This window comes from Tamandua tetradactyla, chromosome X (assembly GCF_023851605.1).
Source record: "Tamandua tetradactyla isolate mTamTet1 chromosome X, mTamTet1.pri, whole genome shotgun sequence".
In the NCBI taxonomy this organism is placed as follows: domain Eukaryota; kingdom Metazoa; phylum Chordata; class Mammalia; order Pilosa; family Myrmecophagidae; genus Tamandua; species Tamandua tetradactyla.
The window spans coordinates 164,350,877-164,368,612 of record NC_135353.1 but is presented as its reverse complement, the minus strand read 5'-3'; the positions used below and the strand labels follow the sequence as shown (position 1 = coordinate 164,368,612).

General features: G+C 40.9%; 1 protein-coding gene across 1 annotated transcript in view; it reads right to left on the bottom strand.

Moving 5' to 3' along the window:
• The window catches only part of ARHGAP6 (Rho GTPase activating protein 6), a 588,162-nt gene that overhangs the window by 69,148 nt on the left and 501,278 nt on the right, over nt 1–17,736 (bottom strand). The window contains exon 3 of the mRNA XM_077144816.1: nt 870–941. Within this exon, the coding sequence (XP_077000931.1) occupies nt 870–941 (72 nt within the window). The remainder of the gene's footprint in view (nt 1–869; nt 942–17,736) is intronic.

Below are 17,736 nucleotides of genomic sequence, written 5' to 3'. Positions count from 1 at the left end.
CCCTCAGTTTCACTGCCCTCTATTGCTTTACAGGCAGAAACTCAATCACCATTTAAAAGAGCTCTGAGGCAAGATGCATGGTCATCCTCACTCGACAATCATTCACTATGTCACCCAAAACAAAAACACAGATATGACCACAGCATTCAGCAGTCATCTCACATGGGACAAGAGAAAAAAATGACCAAAAAAACACAAACAAACAAACCAAAAACCCTGGACCTTTCTAATGGGGTCCAGGTGTTCATTGTATGGGCTTGAAGAACATTAGTTAAAAAGGAACCCAAATACCTCTGAAAGAGTGGCTAAAGGATCATTTCCCTAAACAGATCTAGAAGGGAGCACAAAACAGTCTGGAGAGAGTCAACAGTTTCTACAATATATAGTTAGGTAAGCCTGGGGCAAGAAAACAAGCATGCTGTGAGCACATATAAAAATGCTGAGAAAGGCCCATCCTCAGTAACCAATGAGTATGAGTCCGTTCGTTTCCAGTAGTCATGGTAGGTGAACCCAAACTCTTTCTCATTCAACCAGCTCTTCCTAACGGTCTGGAGAGGCCAGACAGCTGGTTAGCATTAGAGTCGCCATCTGTGGCTACTCAACCCCACTTCTCTTTGTGCATAGCTGATTGGCCAGAATCATAATTGAAACCACAAACTTGGCCAAAGCCACACCCTGCTCAATTCAGTACAGGGCCACTCAAATGCAGATGAGTAAACCAAAACAGTTGTTAGTGGCATTCTATCATGGAAATCCAATTCATATACCAGAGTTGAACTGCGTAAATCTAAGCAATGCAAAAATGCTGCCCAATTCATCTGTTATGTTCTATGGAAGAAGCATTCGCTTTAGCACATTTTGTTCTTTACCTCTGTCCTTGTTTTTCTCCTTTCCTAGTGAATCCAGTTTCTTTCTCAAAGATTTCTTTCTCTTTTGTCCATCTGTAAATATTAAAAAAATGAGAAGTTGTAAAAGCAAGCAATACATATTTTAAATTAACAATAACTACCTTTGAGCCAAAGTATGAAGTCTTGCTTATTTTGCTCATAATTTGACATTTTTAACAGAGTAGAAAATCCCTGACCTGGTTATCACACATAACCAGAGTCTTGGACCTTGCCCTTATATTTTGTTTCAGTCAAAGAGAGTAGAGGGAACTTACTTTCTCCGGGAGTAATTTAGTTTTGACATTTAGATAGGTTTTCCTTTACTACTGCATGAGTCTCTTCCAATTTTCTGTGTCTATGCAAATCAGTACCCAGCTTATATTAAATCTCCAGGAGTAGAGTCAACAGTACAGATGGCTTTGACATTCAGGAGCTGGTAAGTGTACCTGGATAAGGAAATGATGGATTTGGGGGACCACGGAACTCAAGTCTAACTATCTCCACACCATTTACTAACTGTGACTCTGGACAAGTCTCAGTGTCCTCACCTAAAAAATGGGAAAACATTTTATTAACATCAGGATATTGCCTGAAAACTAAATGAAACGATGCATATGAAGTGCTTAATGGAAGCCTGTCCATAGATGATGATTTACTTTCTTTTTGGGAGTTGCATAGTGTTTCATAGTATGGCTGTATCATAATTCAATTAACTATTTCCCCACTGAATGACATCTAGCTTGTTTCTAAGTTTTTACCACAAGAAGTAAGGCATAAAGGCTTTTAGCACCTGCCACTTGCAACAAATGTACTTAACATATCTGGTTATCTTGCCAAATAATAAAGATACCACTCATATCAGTGGGCAGCTGTAATTGAATTCCTGAGATGTCATCATAATATTGGCATTCATCATCGTTTGAATGTATTTCAGGATTATGCAGCTGCCAACTTAACATGTGGGAGGTGTGAATCAGGAATCCACACTGTGATCAAATAGGGGAAATTGCAGCCCACGCTGCAAGGAAATTCAATTTACGTTTAAAATGGGGATTAAGAATTGCTTTTTTTTTTTAAAAGTAACGTACTAGAATTGGTAGTAAAGAAAGAGACTCAGCCCAATAAAATGTAAAAGCAAGTCTCCAATACCAGGAAAAGACCGAGCATGCATTCTAACATAGAAATGAACGTTCCTGCGACCCTCATGGGGCTGCAGCTGTTCCCAAAGCCTCTGAATTTTTGGAGGCAACAACACATCACAATATAATCAACAGGCATATCCGATCCCTTTTCCTTTTCAAAATGCAAAGCAAGATGTCAAAAATGATTCTCCTCTCATATAACAGAGATATTTCTTAAGAGTCTTCTGCCTTGCAGTCATGAGATTGGATAGGGAATGATCATATTATGCAGCAAAGAGCCATCTAGGTAATTTGACATCTCCAATGTGTAAGAGATGATCTATTTACTAGAGCTACTGTGATTTACTATGCACGCATAGATAACAAATGGACTAACTGCACCACAAGTCTAATCTGTTTTCCAAATAGGACTGACAGACCTTTTTCTTTATAACACTTTGTTCGTCATCAGTTCATACCACGATATCTGTTTGACAGTAACAAAACTGGCTTCCTTTAAAACATCCTCTCATTCCTACAGTTTAATAGATGACCCAGCAGAATAACTGAGTCATGTATTAGAGCTTAAGAGCTTTATTTTCATAACCAATGAGCAACTCCTAAAATTCAAACAAGTCGTCAAAGAACCAGAACACATACAGGTGTTCTGTAGGTGGAAGGACTTTTAAAAACTCATTTAAATTATAAAATGTGGGTGCCCAAGGAACCCCTGGTATGTCTCCTTCCTGCTCCCCTGAGTCATTGCTGTTCTAACTTTTGTGATAATCAATTATATCCCTTTCTGTACAGTTTTACTGTCTCTGTATGTGTGGTAGTTTGAAATTGTATGTTCCCCAGAAAAGATCATGCTCATGTGGGTATACAGACCTATTGTGCGTGGGACCTTTTCATTAGGTTAATTCAGTTGAGGTTTGCCCCAGGTGGGTCTTAATCCTCTTCCTGGAGTCCTTTATAAGAGGTTAAAAGCCACAGAGAAGCTAAGAGATGAAATTCAGAGAAGCACAAAGGAAAAGACACAGAAGCTGAGACAGGAAGCCACAGACAGAGAAGCCAGAAGCTGAAAGCACTGAGACCCGGAAGAGAAGGGCCAGCAGACACGGCCATGTGCCTGGTCCGGTTACAGAGGAGCCCACGATGCCAGCAGCCTTTCTTAAAGAAGAAAGTATTGTCCTGGTGATGCCTTAATTTGGACATTTTTCGTGGCCTAAGAACTGTAAGCTTGTAAGTTAACAAATCCTCATTGTAAAAGCCAGCCCATTTCTAGTGTATTGCATTTCGTCAGCTTTAGCAAACCAAAACAGTTTGCATTTATAAAGACTATTATTTTGTTTGCCCTGTTTTTTACTTTATCTAGATGGAATCATGCTGTAGGTACTCTTTCTTGCCTTGTTTATTTAGGTAGGTGGCTGTAGGTCATTCATTTTGATTGCTAGGCAGTGTTTAATTGTATGAATACACGACAGTTAATTAATTTGCTGAGCTGTTGATGAAAATATGAATTGTTTCTAGCTTGAGGCTATTGGGTACAATGTTCGTGAACAATTCTGTTCATAGCACTCGCTTTTTTTCTTTTACAAATTTTGGTCATGTTATTAAATGACTAAGTAGTTTTAAATTTCAACTACTAAATGGCACTTGGACTGGTGAAAACATAGATAGTATGGTGTCATACTTGAATGCTTTTCTTTAAAAACACAACTCCAGTCCTGAAATGTATTACAAAACGGCCTTAAAAGAAATGACATCTTTGCTACAGTACTCAATACAGAACTGGAAAGCAGTGTAACAAACAAAGCCTCAGAGCTGTATGATTTCAACATCCCCCTAAAGCAGGATGATGGACTGAAATATTACTATACAATGGGGACAAAACATATACAATGGCACAATACTAAGCAAAAATGCTTTACACCCAAAGAAATAAAATAGGTTACAAAATGTGGAGAATTTAGCAGGCAAACTGTATTACAAGCAACATTTTAAATCGTCATTTTAAGTCACTGCAACTATTTAAGCCATCTGAAACAAATATAAAAATGAGCTTTTTAGTATCTTACTGATGTGATTTTTCTATCTTTAACTATTTGTTAAGGCTTGATGTTACACTCAATTTATATCTTAAGTAGCTATAACGCCAAGTGCAAAGAGTGTATGCAAAGCGGCCCAAATTTTATTTCAGACGCTCTTATTTTCAATTAATCCTTCTACATATTATTCTTTAGGTAATGCTTTCATCCATGGAGTTCACGTCTCTTTACATGCTCAGGCAAGAGTTTCTCTAAGGCAGGGCTTCTAAGTGTGCTCCCCATACCAGCAGCACCAGCACCCCTGGGAACCTGCTGGGGATGCAATTCTAGGGCACCCGCCCATACCTGCAGAATCAGAAAGGCTGGCGCGGGGCCGGGCAGTCTGCTTCCACAAGCCCTCCAGGGGGTTCTGCTTCACCTGCAAGTCTGAAAAACATTTCTCCCGGCTACATACCTGGAGGCTGCGTGGCTGGGTTGCTAGGTAGGCAGTCTTAGGCTTTACTGGGCAACATCAAACTGTTCTCAAAGCAGTTTTGCTAATTTACATTCCCCCCAGCATGAGAGTTGACATAGTCCCACAAGGATAGGATAATATGTACTTCAAATCCCAAAGGATATCTCGAAGTCTTTTTATAGGAAAAATGTGGTTTGGGTTGATACTGGTCGACCAGAAAATAATTCTTAACTATTTACAACAAGTAATGTCTTTTCCTCCTAATTAGATAGAGGTGTATGTTGTTAACAGGCAACTATATGAAGCGTTAGATGATGTGTAATGAGTCTTTTAGTCCCACAGAGCACAGAAAACCTGCCCAGGAGGCAGCCAGCCGTACTGTGTTTCCACACCATGCAGAACAGTTTACATCTAACCAATACCTCAGATGGCAATAAGTGTGATAAATTCCATATTGTCTTTTAAAGAGATTCACGCTTCCCACTTATCAATACATAGTGCATGGGGATGTTTTTATGGCGCAAATGGTGAAGAGCACATGTAGGTAGCCTGCCCGAAAGCCAACAGTGATGCGCAGGGACAGCATGGGTAATGGGTCCTGTCCGACAGCATCTCCTAGCAAGGACTTAGGGTGCGTCCTCCCTGCACCCCTCCTTCACTGGGCCCTATGGAGGTCCTCATTGATGGGTGGGGAGAAGATGGCATCCTCGAAGGCAGACCTCACACACACAGATCTCAACACAGTAGGCAAGGCAGCGAACCTTCCACGTCCTGGGGACCACAAAGCGAAGGAAACATCGGTACAGGGTGTGGTTAACCTGGGCATCTTCCGGCAGGGCTGCATACATGATATTATTTAACACGTGCCAACACACAATCCCATGAGATCGCTTTTATCCATTCTATAGTTCAGGGGAATGAAAAGCAGAGAATGAACGAAAATTGTCCAGAATCACAGATCCGGTATGTGGTACGGCTGGAATTCAAATCCAGTTCCCAGGTCTTTCCAATAAACCCTGCGGTGTCTCGAGTGGCATGTCTGGTAGTGGAACCCAGACACCCAGGATGAGAAGTTGAAAGTCATGTTGCAGAGGCATCACCATGCCTCTGCAGCATGAGAGATGGTTCTAGACTCTCCTGTCTGGAAGCTGTTTGTACATAAATGGATGTCCGTTTGCCAGGTACTTTTGGACTCTCCCCTTCCAGAGGACACTAAGGCTCATTCCCAGGACTCCAGAGTAGTCACAGGGAATGAGCCGAAACAGCTGAAATTCACAGGTACAACTGGATACAGGGGTGTGGTACCAACATGAAGCCCTTTGAAATCCTGCCACTCACAGAGCTCAGCAATGGTTACACTACTAGAAAGGAGCAGACGGTCTGCTCTGGGATATGAAATGAAAACAAAACCAAAAAGAGTTACTCACTGTCTGCTGTGGAGAGGGCCCTTTTCTGATGCTGCTACAGACACAGGCAAAGAACTAGCCTAGGAGTAGCAAAATGTCCACACCCAACCCCTGCTATTCAGGTGGGAAGCAGCTCACACGGTGATTCATAAAAACTTGAGCCCTAAAGCGAAATCTTGAGGATTTCCCATGGACATCGGGATTTACCGCCCCCTGCAAAAAGCAAAAGAGCCAGCAGCACTGGGCTCCCTCTCTCACCCATGCCCCAGGCCCACTTAGGCACAGAAACCCAGGTCACCGCACTCATTTTCATCACCTGGCAAGCCTTGGAGTTAGTAACCCGAATTCTAGCCTAAAAGGAACGTTTCAGCTTGTTTCAAATCTAAAAAAAAAAAAAAAAAAGTCCTGCTGAGAAAAAGGAATGCTTTTTCAAAGGAATGCTTTCTGGCACCACCCGCTCGACCCCGCCTTTCTGAGCCACAGCTGCCTCTCTATTTACTTAAACCAGAAAAATAGACTCCCAAAGAGAGCAAACCAAAGGAATTCATAGGCAGTGGGTGGGGGGAGCTCAGCTAAAAAGCAAGGAAAAAATGACATCAAAAGAGACACTTGGGTAGTAGAATGGGAGGTGACGCTTTAGAAACAGCACTGATCCATGCCAGGGTTTGTCAGCCTCAGCACTATTTGCCTCTGGGGCTCGATCGTTCTCTGTGCGGGGCTGACCTGTGCACTGTGGGAAGTGTAGTGGCATCCCTGGCCTCTGCCTGCTAGATGCCAGTAGCACCCCTCCCTCGGTCAAGTGTGGACAACCAGTAACGTCCCCATGCATTGCCGCATGCCTCCTGGGGGGGGGGGCAGTTTTACCCCCAGTTGCAAACCACGGCTCTATACTATACATAACCCTACCTAGACAGTAGCTCTGAGCTCAAACAAGTCCAAATGGCAAAACATTCACCCTTCCTCGGTTGCTACGTTGCTCAATTTATAGCCGATCTCAGTTTCTGATTTAACTAGAGCAATATAAAGGGTTTACAAATTGTTGAGTCTTTCATACCAGGTTGGATTTTTGACACAATACCATTTCCCTCAATTTACAAAGAAATGAGAGCCTACTTAAAGTTATCTTTCTACTAACTTCCTAAGACTACAGGTGGGGGATAAAAGAAGTTGAATTTCTTTGCATAGGCCTTTTTCTCCTCTTTGGGGGTCAAGATGAAGCCTGGAACAGCATCTCATAACATGATGAACATTTATGAGAATGGATATTGCTTAGCATGTAGGGAAGACTCAGGTCCCACGGTCGTTCTTTTCTATTATTTAGAGAACTAAATATGGTGGTCAAAGAGAATTACTGGCTTGCCCTCCTTGGGTCAGAACAAGGGTTCGACAAGAAATTCTAGGAAGATAGTTTTGCCAGAAATGAAACTATTCCTCGATGGAATGAGTTGCCTTGAAAGATTCTGTTCACTGCAGCTTCCCTCTTGGTTGCATCCTCTCTGTCTGCCTGTCTGTCTCTCTGTGTCTGTCTTGCATCACTCACTCTGGGGGAGTCCATGCATTGAGCAGCCCTATGGAGAGTCTTCATAGTAAGGAAATGAGGCCTCCAGCCAGAAAAGTGGCCTTGGAAGTGGCTCCTCCCGCCCTCCTCAAGCCCTCAGATGCCTACAGCACCAGGCGGCAGCTTGACCATGACCTCATGAGCGACTCTGAGCCCTGCTAAGGCACTCCCAGAAGGTGTATGGGAAAATAAATGCTCCGTTGTTAAAAAAGAAAAGATGTCCAGCTAAATGCAATGTGGTCTCCAGGATGGGATCCTAGAAAAGACTTTCTTGGGAAAACTAGTGAAATCTGAATGAAGTCTGGAGTTAAGTTGATAGTAATGTTGCAATGTTAGCTTCTTAGTTGTGACAAACGTCTGATGCTTACATAAGACATTAACACTAGGGACCCCAGGGGAAGGGCATGAAGCAAATCTGTATTATCTTTTCTGTGAATCTAAAATTATTCCAAAATTAAAGTTTATCCCTCCACCTCCCAACAAAGCCCTTTCTCCCAGGTATCAGATATATTCAAGGAAAGGTTGGAAAATCCTTTGCCAACTACATGCAAAAATGGAAGCTTGCCTTGCAGCAGTGGGTGAGGTGATCAATTCACATTGTCCCTGGGGTCTAAGACATTGTCATTGGTACCCAGCACAATCCCAAGGACAGTTTGGTTTGTTGGCTGTGAACATCTGAGAGTCTGTTTATAGCGTCATCTTATGGGGCCAATTCAAACATAACGTTACAAACCACTGAACATATGATTCCTTGTCCTTGTCACTACCCCCACCAAAGAGAAAAATGGAAAACCCAAACATTGTTTGGCCAAGCTCTGTTTGATCATGTGAATTCTCTGACCTGGGGAAAATTCACCCTCTCCAGAGTTCACGCATCATCCACGCCCAAATGGTAATCAAGTCAGGTCACTTCTACCTTAGGAAGGACCTTTAAATCCAGGTCCTTCTTTTGGCTGCTGCCTCCCCCACCCTTCCAACTTAGTCCATTACCTATTGCCTGCATCACGCGAACAGCCTGCCCACAGGAGCCCTATGAACTAGTGGCAGAACGAGGCATTCAGTAAACATTCGCTCAATCGCTTTTAAGTAAATGAGTAATGAACTCTCTAGGTCTCTTTGCTGTTATGATTTCTTAACTTCTGTGAGCTAAGAAAAAGGTTATATGAACAAAACGGTTTTAATGAATAAATAAATAAACAGACAAACAAAATAGGAAAGATTACTAGGTCTAGAGGAAGGAAAAACCTGCATTTCTTTGGTGTTCTGTGTGTCATGTCTCTTGACCAGTTAAAAAGCAGTAAACGAGAGTGTTCTACAACTAAAGTTTTCTTTTGCATGCTATAAAAGGGAATAATCCAGAAGCTGAGATATATAAAGCTCAGCGATCAACCTCAAGAAGGATGGATGCTGAATAACTTTTCTTGTCAACTGAAAAAGAACACGCTATATTTTCCCTGAGAATATGGAATCTTCAATAATGCTAATTTTATTTATTCAGAGAAGACCACAAACTAAGACTGTCCAGGGGGCACTTTACCAATAGGAGGTTCTAGAGAAGGGTACCTTCTTCCTTCTGACTGCACATGCTGCAATTTTGAAATTTTCCTCTCTGAAGTACTTCTGAAACAGAGGGAATTGGAAGCTCAACTTTATGGCATGAAGGGAAGTGACTCATAAGCCAAGGTTTCTGACTTGGCTGAAAGTACTGCAATAATCTCCGTTCACAACTCCCTGATCGGAAAGAAAACATGCATTTAGGTCACTATAAAACATCCATTACATCTGCCATACCAGCATACCATGTTTGCTGGAAAGGGAGCAGATGGCTAAGAGGCTTGACCAGGTTTATTTTTATGGCCTTGGTGATGTTTCATAGGCAGCGGATTAGATTATCTTAAGGTTCCTCCTATATATCAGCATTTATGAAATCTGAGGTATTTTTTGAGTTTCCATCATTTTTCAGTAGCAGTAAAAAAAATACAACTTGAACTTCAGTTATGTCATGAAATTGCTTCTATAAGATATTAAAACACCTCAAAATAGTTACATATTTTATGAGTTATCTTTGGGTAGCAATATTGTTAATATCTAGGTAGATCTAGAGAAAGATACGCTAGGCCAGGCTTGACCTGGCAAAGTTAGGTGTGTGGGGAAGTGGGGTTCCACTCTACACAGTCACTTGGCATCTGGCTGACAGATGCTCTACCATCTTGTAGCTGCACCATCTGGAATAGATGGTGTCCATGGTTGCTAGAGCGAGGGAAGAGAGAGAAGTAGAGGGTGACACACTGGCTTTAAATGCTTTGGTCCAGAAGAGCCACATGTCATTTCTACTTACATCACATTGACCAGACATGTGCTTTGGTGCCACCCAGATGCCTGGAAATATGAGGAAGTACATGGATAACAAGCGAATAGAAAATGTTTGTGTCATACTATTAAACAAGATACTTTGCAAGTACAAAGACCTTGATCAACATCTATAGTAAATTCCTATTGTTGCTCATAATTTCCAAAGATATTATTCATTTCTGCTAAAAAATTAAAGTGTAATATAAAAATAGTACAAAATTCATTCATTTGACAAATATTTGAGTATCTACTTGATACCAGCATAGTTCCAGGTGCTGGAGATTATAAAACAAAAACAAAAACGTCCTCATATATTTTAAGGGAACAGACAGAAAATCAACAAACAATCCAGTATGTCAATCGGTGATAAGCATAACATCATTTATTCTTTTGTGTTCAGATTGCTCTCTTTATAATGTATTTCTCTTTAAAAGCTTTTCAAAGTGTAAAACAACTGGATAGCATAACCCTTTGCAATAGGACAGATATTTCACCCATTCATCTTCTAATATATTCTTATTGTTAGACCCATAATGGAAGCAGGATCTTCTGTGCACAATTTCTGAATGTCCAGCATGGCTGGTTCAGTCCTAAGCATGAGTGTCTGTCAGGATTCCAGAGTATGAAGAATAAAGGTTTATCTCGGAGATGATATACCATAACTAGTAAATTAACTGGGTCAAGTTAATGCACACTGACAGAACTAGTCATAGGAAAGTACAGATATGGGCTGTGAGCACAAGGAATGAGCCCTAAGTGCCAGGAGCCATTAATAATATTTCTACTTCTTTAGCAAAACTCCTGTTCCAAACTGGAAATAAACTATCTGTTTTAATATTTTTCGCATCTTATTTTTAGGAAATCTGTCTTCAGTATCCTCTGAAGGAGAAGTAAATGAGACTAAAGAATACATTTTACTTTTCGTAAAGGATAAAATATAGCTCTAGTAAAAAAATGTACAGACTATCCACAAATTACATAGTCTTACATAATTCACCTTCATATATATATTTTATCTTAAAATATTTTGGTTTATCAGCCTAGGCATGAGACCTTGAAAAATGAACAGATTTCTGTGCTAATCAGAGTTCTTGGATGCAAAGGAAAAACACCATGTCTGGATAACTATTATAGCTTCCTGGCTGCTAAAGCAAATATCATACAAAATTAATAACAGGAATTTATTGGCTCATGGTCTCAGAGGCTAGAAGGCTTGCTTCCTCCAAGAGTTTATATCATCTGGCTGGCTGGCAAACTTTGGGGTTCCTTGGCCTTTCCATCACATGGCAATGCACATGGTGGCTTCTTGTCCTTTCTCTTTTGGGTTCCATTTGCTTCCACATTCTATTGACTTCTATCCTCTGGCTGCTTCCCATGGCTTTTCTCACTTTGGCCTTCTCTATAAGGCATCCAGTAAAGGAATAAAGACCCACCCTGATGCAGTGGGTCACACCTTAACTGAAGTAATCCTCATCAAATGACCCTATTTACAATGGGTTCACACCCACAAGGATGGACTAAGACTAAGAACTTGTTTTTATGGGGTATATAACGCCAAACCACCATAATAACTTAAGAATAAAAATAATTGATTGGAAGGATATTTGGGAGCTTGTAAAAGTGATGGGAGGCAAGAGAACCTTGGAAAACAAACAGGGACCGAAGGTAGCTGGGTGGCCAAAATTCCAGTCAAAATCATCTCCAGGAAAAGTCAGGTTGGACAGTGGAGCCAGTTACTGCCATCCCCATCTTCAGTGGAATGAATTCCAAACCCTCCCTGCCACTTGAGTTATCTACACTATATTCAAAGTCCATCCAAGAAAAGGGAAGGAATGGAGGTTTGACAGAAGGGAGGAAGTAGCTACCTAGGAAAATGGCCACCAATGCTTCTAGGCAGGGAATGTGACAGCAGGTCCAGAATTGGGGGGCTCGTGGCACCAATGCAATGCTCTGGTCAAAACAGGGATCTCTTCTCCATTCTAAAACAAGTATTCTCTGTCCAGGGATGTTGTGCCATAGAACATGATGAGTTTCCTCGGCTTGGGAATGTTACTGAGGCTTGGGAATATTATTGACAGCATCTCAGTTCAGTTTAAATGTCCACATTCTCCCTAGAAATGGGGTCCAGCTGGCCATCAAGCACTGACTAGGCACATTTTAGGCTAGGTGCTAGGGACCCAGATGAATGGACCTCTGCCTTTGAGGAACTTGGAGTTTAGTGCTAGAGACAGATGTGGGGGAAAATAATTAAAGCAAAATGAAGAAATTGCAGCAGTGACATTCAGTAGGTGGTAGGCGAGAAGAGAGAAAGCTACCCTCAACTCTGGCTGCAAAGACTAAAGTTCGAGTTCAGCAATCAGGATGAGGGGCAGTTAACTCATTACCCTTCTCAGGGGCCTTTGAGTTTTGGTGGTGGGGTTCCTCCCACTAAATAAAATAGTGATTGCTTAGTCTTGGAAATCCACTCTTCCAGATGATCCTGAGCTCCCTTAATGTTATATTCCCAGTATCCTAAAATTTTATCAAGCAAGCACTCTACTGGTGAGAAAAAAAAAGATGAGAAAGTTGTAAATTCAAGTGTAGAGTGACAGTTTCTTAAATGGGAAGCAGGGTTTAGGAAAGTGACAAATAGGAATTTTGGAAGAAAACAGTTTACTGGGAAAAAGTGAGAAACAACGTATTCAAGCCTAATAGGTGCCATCATTCAGTCAACTTTGGACCTCACTAGGAATATGTATTCACGTCATATTCAGGAAATCTTCTAAACTATAGTCACTGAGGTTTTAACAATCAAGTCCATAGATCAAAGTTCCCATTTACCTATTACCTATCCCCAGCAATTCTTCCATTACCCTCGAGTGAAATGGAAGAAGGCAGCTAGGAGCAGGGTGACTGGGTCATTTTTCATGGCATAAATCCCAACGAATTAAACACTGTTTCTTTATGTGCTTGCACCTTGAGGGCTAAGATTTCCCAAAATCTGTTTCAAAAGTGTCCACATGCCCCTAGGGAAGTCATATTTTATGGTATTCTTAGGCAATAGACATGCCTTTCCCTTAAAGCTGAGGCTCCCACAAGTACTTGTGAAATGTACTAATCCACAGGTTTACATGGTGAAGTGGTGGCAAAATTTTCACAGCTGCTGTCAGAAAATAAGAACATTCTGTGAGTCCCTCACAGCTGTAAAGAGCGTCAACTCCTAGAGACCGCCAGGCTTCCAGCCGAATTAAACACTAAGACACGTTGTCTGTTTTGTATAGATGATGTTGGCAAGGTAATTACATTCTAAACATTTCCCCCATTATTCTCAAGAGGAAAATGAAAACCTTGTAGAATCTTGATCCACAAAGTGAGTAGTTTTCTATTAGAGAAAATCATTAAGCTATTTGTGTCTCCTCGTTCTGTCAAAACGTGAGGTAGGGAGACTGAGCGCATGGATTGGATGCCATGGGTTTAAAAGCACAGCTTGGTTTTTTCTTAACCAGGTGTTCTTTGTAATCACTGCTTGCTGTAGCAACTGGTCCTGATCAAATTATGTCCTAGAAGGATCTTTTACCTGCTGTCATTTTTTCCACATTCAAGTGCTATGAGTTCAAAAAAAAAAAAAAAAGCTGAAAGCACATATTACAGAAGGGCACCTAGGATCTAGTCGCTCTTGCAGACCCCTGAATTTGCATCTCTCATTCTTTGAATATATTTGCAGAGACAGAAGTTTTCAAAGATCAGAGCAAGAAAAAAAAAAAAAAGCTTTTGGCACGCTATTTCCTTAAGCTATCCTTCTTTCCTGGAGCATAAAGGAAAGAAAGTAGGTAGAACAAAAAGATATTACTCATCTGAAAGAAATATCTTGGATGGTTAACTCAAAGAAACAAAATCCCAAATCATGGCAGTTTCATCATTACTCATTTTAAAGCCAAAGCTTTAAACTTCAAGTTGAAAAGGTAGAGTTGGACAATGGTGCCAACACGTGGCGTGATTTTTAATCTAGGTAATGAGCTCATTCTACCTATTTTCTCTTGACACATATTGCTTTATAATGACCATTGAATAGGAGAATCACATCTCCTCAGACCATAGCCTTTAAGCCTTGGGAACTCCTCAAAATTTGTGAGCGCTGCTCCCAGGAAAATGGCTCTCTGAGATTCAGTAGGTGGATAGATGATCCGATTAGATGAAACCCTATTAGGCTCCTTATCCTTTTCCTTTCCATTCTTAGACTTTGATTATTCGTGAGCCACTTGAAGGAATTTTATATGATATAGGAACACTACATAAATAAAGGTGCTAGAATTTTTAACCCATTCCACTCAATTTGTCACATATTTATTGAGCAGCAAGAATATGCAAGGCACTGTGCTGTTAGAGAAAATGAATATGATAGAAGAACGGTTTCCTCCCTTTTGCTTGTCTGCAATGGCAGAACATGACACGGTGCTGTTCACCAAAGGTTTCCTTCCCAAATCCATCCCCATCCTGCTCCGCTCTGACCACCCCTCCCCCATTTCCTCCTTGCAGTCAGAGTCCCAGTTTTGGGTGTTCACTCTCCATGTGGTCATGTATCTGTCACCCCAGCCTTAGGAAAGCCAAACCAGTCCCCATGATGACTTTCTGCTTTCAAATATGAATTTGGGTATGAGCAGGTATTACAATTCTAAGGAATGAGAAGGGAGGGGGAATCTACCGGTAGGAAGGGCTGAAAATGCTTCCAGTTCTTAAGAAGATACTTGTGGAGGTGTCACTGCTCTTCTCTGCCTCTTGATGTTGCTATATGAACAGTGATGTCAGGGGCTACTCCAGCCACATTGGGCCCACGAAAAAAGCCAGGCAAAGAACAAGGTGATTAACTAAGGATAGCAGACAGCAAAGATTGAAGGAATTTTGCACATATCACCAGGCCACTGATTTAATGAGCGCTGGAATTGCCCTACATTTGGGCTTCTTATAAAATTAAGATAATAAATTCCTTTACTATTCAAGCCACTTTTGGTTGGGTTTCTATTAATAACAAAGAATCTTTTAACAGTGGATAATCTAAAATTCTGTAGTAGGATGTATTTTTCTGCCTATATTTGCACCAGCTGTGTCATGTAATGCCAGGTATCCTTATAAGACATCTTTAGGTGTTTTGAATTTGTCTGTGTTTGGTGGGATCTTAGCTAGGAAGATAAGATGAGGAGGTAGTTCAGATTACAAACAACTGTAAACAAGTAAAGTCCTTATGGAGAAATATTGCTAGCTTCTTAGTTATCAAAGCAAATAGTAATAATAAATGCGTACTGGAGACTGACTTATTAGAGTCACACATTTTTAATGCATAACTTACATACTTTAGACTGAATGGTGGCATCAGTTGTTTAATTAAATGAGAAAGAACATTCTTGTTTAATGCCACTAAGAGAATTTATTATCTATTTTGAAGAGATGGTTGATCATATGTAACATAAACACTAAAAGATCTGAGAGCTATGAAGGACTGATCATTAAAAAGCATTCAGTTATTGTAGAATACAGTTAAAATAGTGAAGAAATGTAAAGGAATAGTATAGTATAGCCGATCGACTCATGGTCAATAGCTATAAATTACTATATCAAATCAATATTAATTAATAGCAAATTTTTTGGCTTCTGAGGGCATATGGCCTCTATGGAAACTCCTCAATTCTGCCACTGTGGTGGGCAAGCAGCCACAGACAGTTCAGAGACCAATGGGCATAGCTGTGTTTAAACTTTATTTACAAAAACAGGGAGCTGGCCAGAGTTGGTTTGCAAGTTGCAGTCTGTCAAGTCCTGTCTTAAGTGAAGACCTCTTAAACTACTGTTACATAGCTCTCCATTTGTAAAAATTTTGTAAACACCTACCAAGAGAACTTTGAGATAATTTTGCAGGCTTGATTTCAAGTTATCCAGAAGACTTAAGTTGGTTTAAAAACAACAACAACAAAACAGTTAGCTCAGGACTTAATTTCAATGCATACTTGTCTTTATTCCACTCCTGGGGAAAGCAAGTAAAAAAGCAAAACTGGAAGCTACTATTCATATTTCAAGGATGGGCCTTTGCAATTATCAAGTTTAGTTTTGGGCCAAGATCCCAACAGAGAGAATGGTATAGTCATTAAATCTTTGAAATGTGCCAGAATATTTCAGAAACTGCAGCACAAAAGTTTTGTTCAAGATGCCGAAGCCTTGCGCAATGCTGCTTCAACAAAGATACATAAATATTGGGTAAATGTGACTGGTGGAGACAAGAGTTTGGATAAAAAACTATATTGTCTGAGAATGTAAAGGAAGCCATTTGTGAAAGCTGAGGCATAAAGTACAAGGCTTAAAGAATCACGATTATCCTCACCTGCCTATCTGGCACCAGCCTGGACTCAGACAGCAGTACACACTTGAGAACTTTACATGGCAAAAGCCCTGCGGCATGGAGGGGAGCATCCAAGAAGAAAAGTACAAAAGAACTTGCAGGAAAACCTCTCTGCCATTCTGGTCTTTCCCTGAGTATGTGAATGAGGCAGCCTCTATCTATAAGGATCACCAAAGATAACTTGGACAGTACAAGTCCACTGCTCTACCTTTTAATATAATTGATGCATTTGTGTCTTCTCTACCAACTGACAAAGAACTCCTTGAGTGTGAACTACTTTTGACATGGGAACTTATCCTCCATTGCAGGTAGAACCTAACGCCCCACATATGTCCTCATGGATGTGTCCCCAGCTTGGTATTACGAGAGAGAGAAGTGAAGCAGCATAGGGAGGCCTCTGGGTGTCACACTCACAAATGGGTTCTAGATAGAAAAGGCACCTAGCCTTAGCCTCATTCCCATGGCCCAATTGAAACAGCATACCCCCATATACTTTTTTTTGTGTGTGTATGCTGTATGGTGGGGTCACATTTCATTATTTTTCCATATGAGTATCCCATTATTGCAGCACCATTTTGTTGAATTTCTGTTTGTTTTTGGGGCGGTGCATGCACTGGGAATTGAACCCAGGTCTCCCACATGGCCGGCAAGCATTCTAACACTGAACTACCCTTTCGCCCCCATCCCCATACGCTTTTAGAAGGCCCTAAGAGCCACAGGAAATAGCAACTAAAAGCTTTCTATACTGATAGTTTTGTTGTTTTCTTCTTGATTGCCTGTTCTCACTCCACCTGCTAAGATTATGTTTTTCAAACTATGGGTAATAACTTATGCACAAATCATGAAGATTTAGTAGGCCATGACCCCCACCAGATTTTAGAAAATGAAATAGAAGCAAATCAAAGAGGATAAGAGAGAATCTTACAGAGAATATCAAAGTATATCCCTGATAAAAAATAAGCACTGTTCAGTCCATGTGTTTCCTGGGCTGAGATGTAAAACGGATTTCTTTCACTGTGGATTGTGGGGAAGAAGTTTGCAAACCATGGCTCTAAGACAAACTTGAGTCTGTGGTGCATCCTAAGAACAGGCTGCAAATAAAATGGACCTCTTCTTTATCTGAAATAGCATGGCAAATGCCTTTGATAGATCAGTAGGAAACAGGGAACCTCGGGAGTATTATTCCTTCTCCAATAAAGGAGTCCCTTCTGTAGTTGAAGATTACTCAGATGGTGTCAGGCATGGTGGGCAGGATTGGGGAGAAGCTCTTCTTTGAGGAAAGCAGTTTGGGGACTTCATGGCTCTAGTTCTGTGGGTCAGACTTATTAAGGAATCACAAAAGTTGAGTAGGTCATGACCAGGTATGGAGTGAGCTACCATGAGGGCTGCATAAAGGCAAAAGAAGGGAGAGACACATGACAAAGTGATGTAGTTAGTGACAATGCTAATGACAGTGGTGGTGACGGGTAACTTCTATGGAGATCTTATAAGATATCAAAAGATACTGTAGGCTCATGATGGTTATTAGTTCATTTAAACCTCTCAC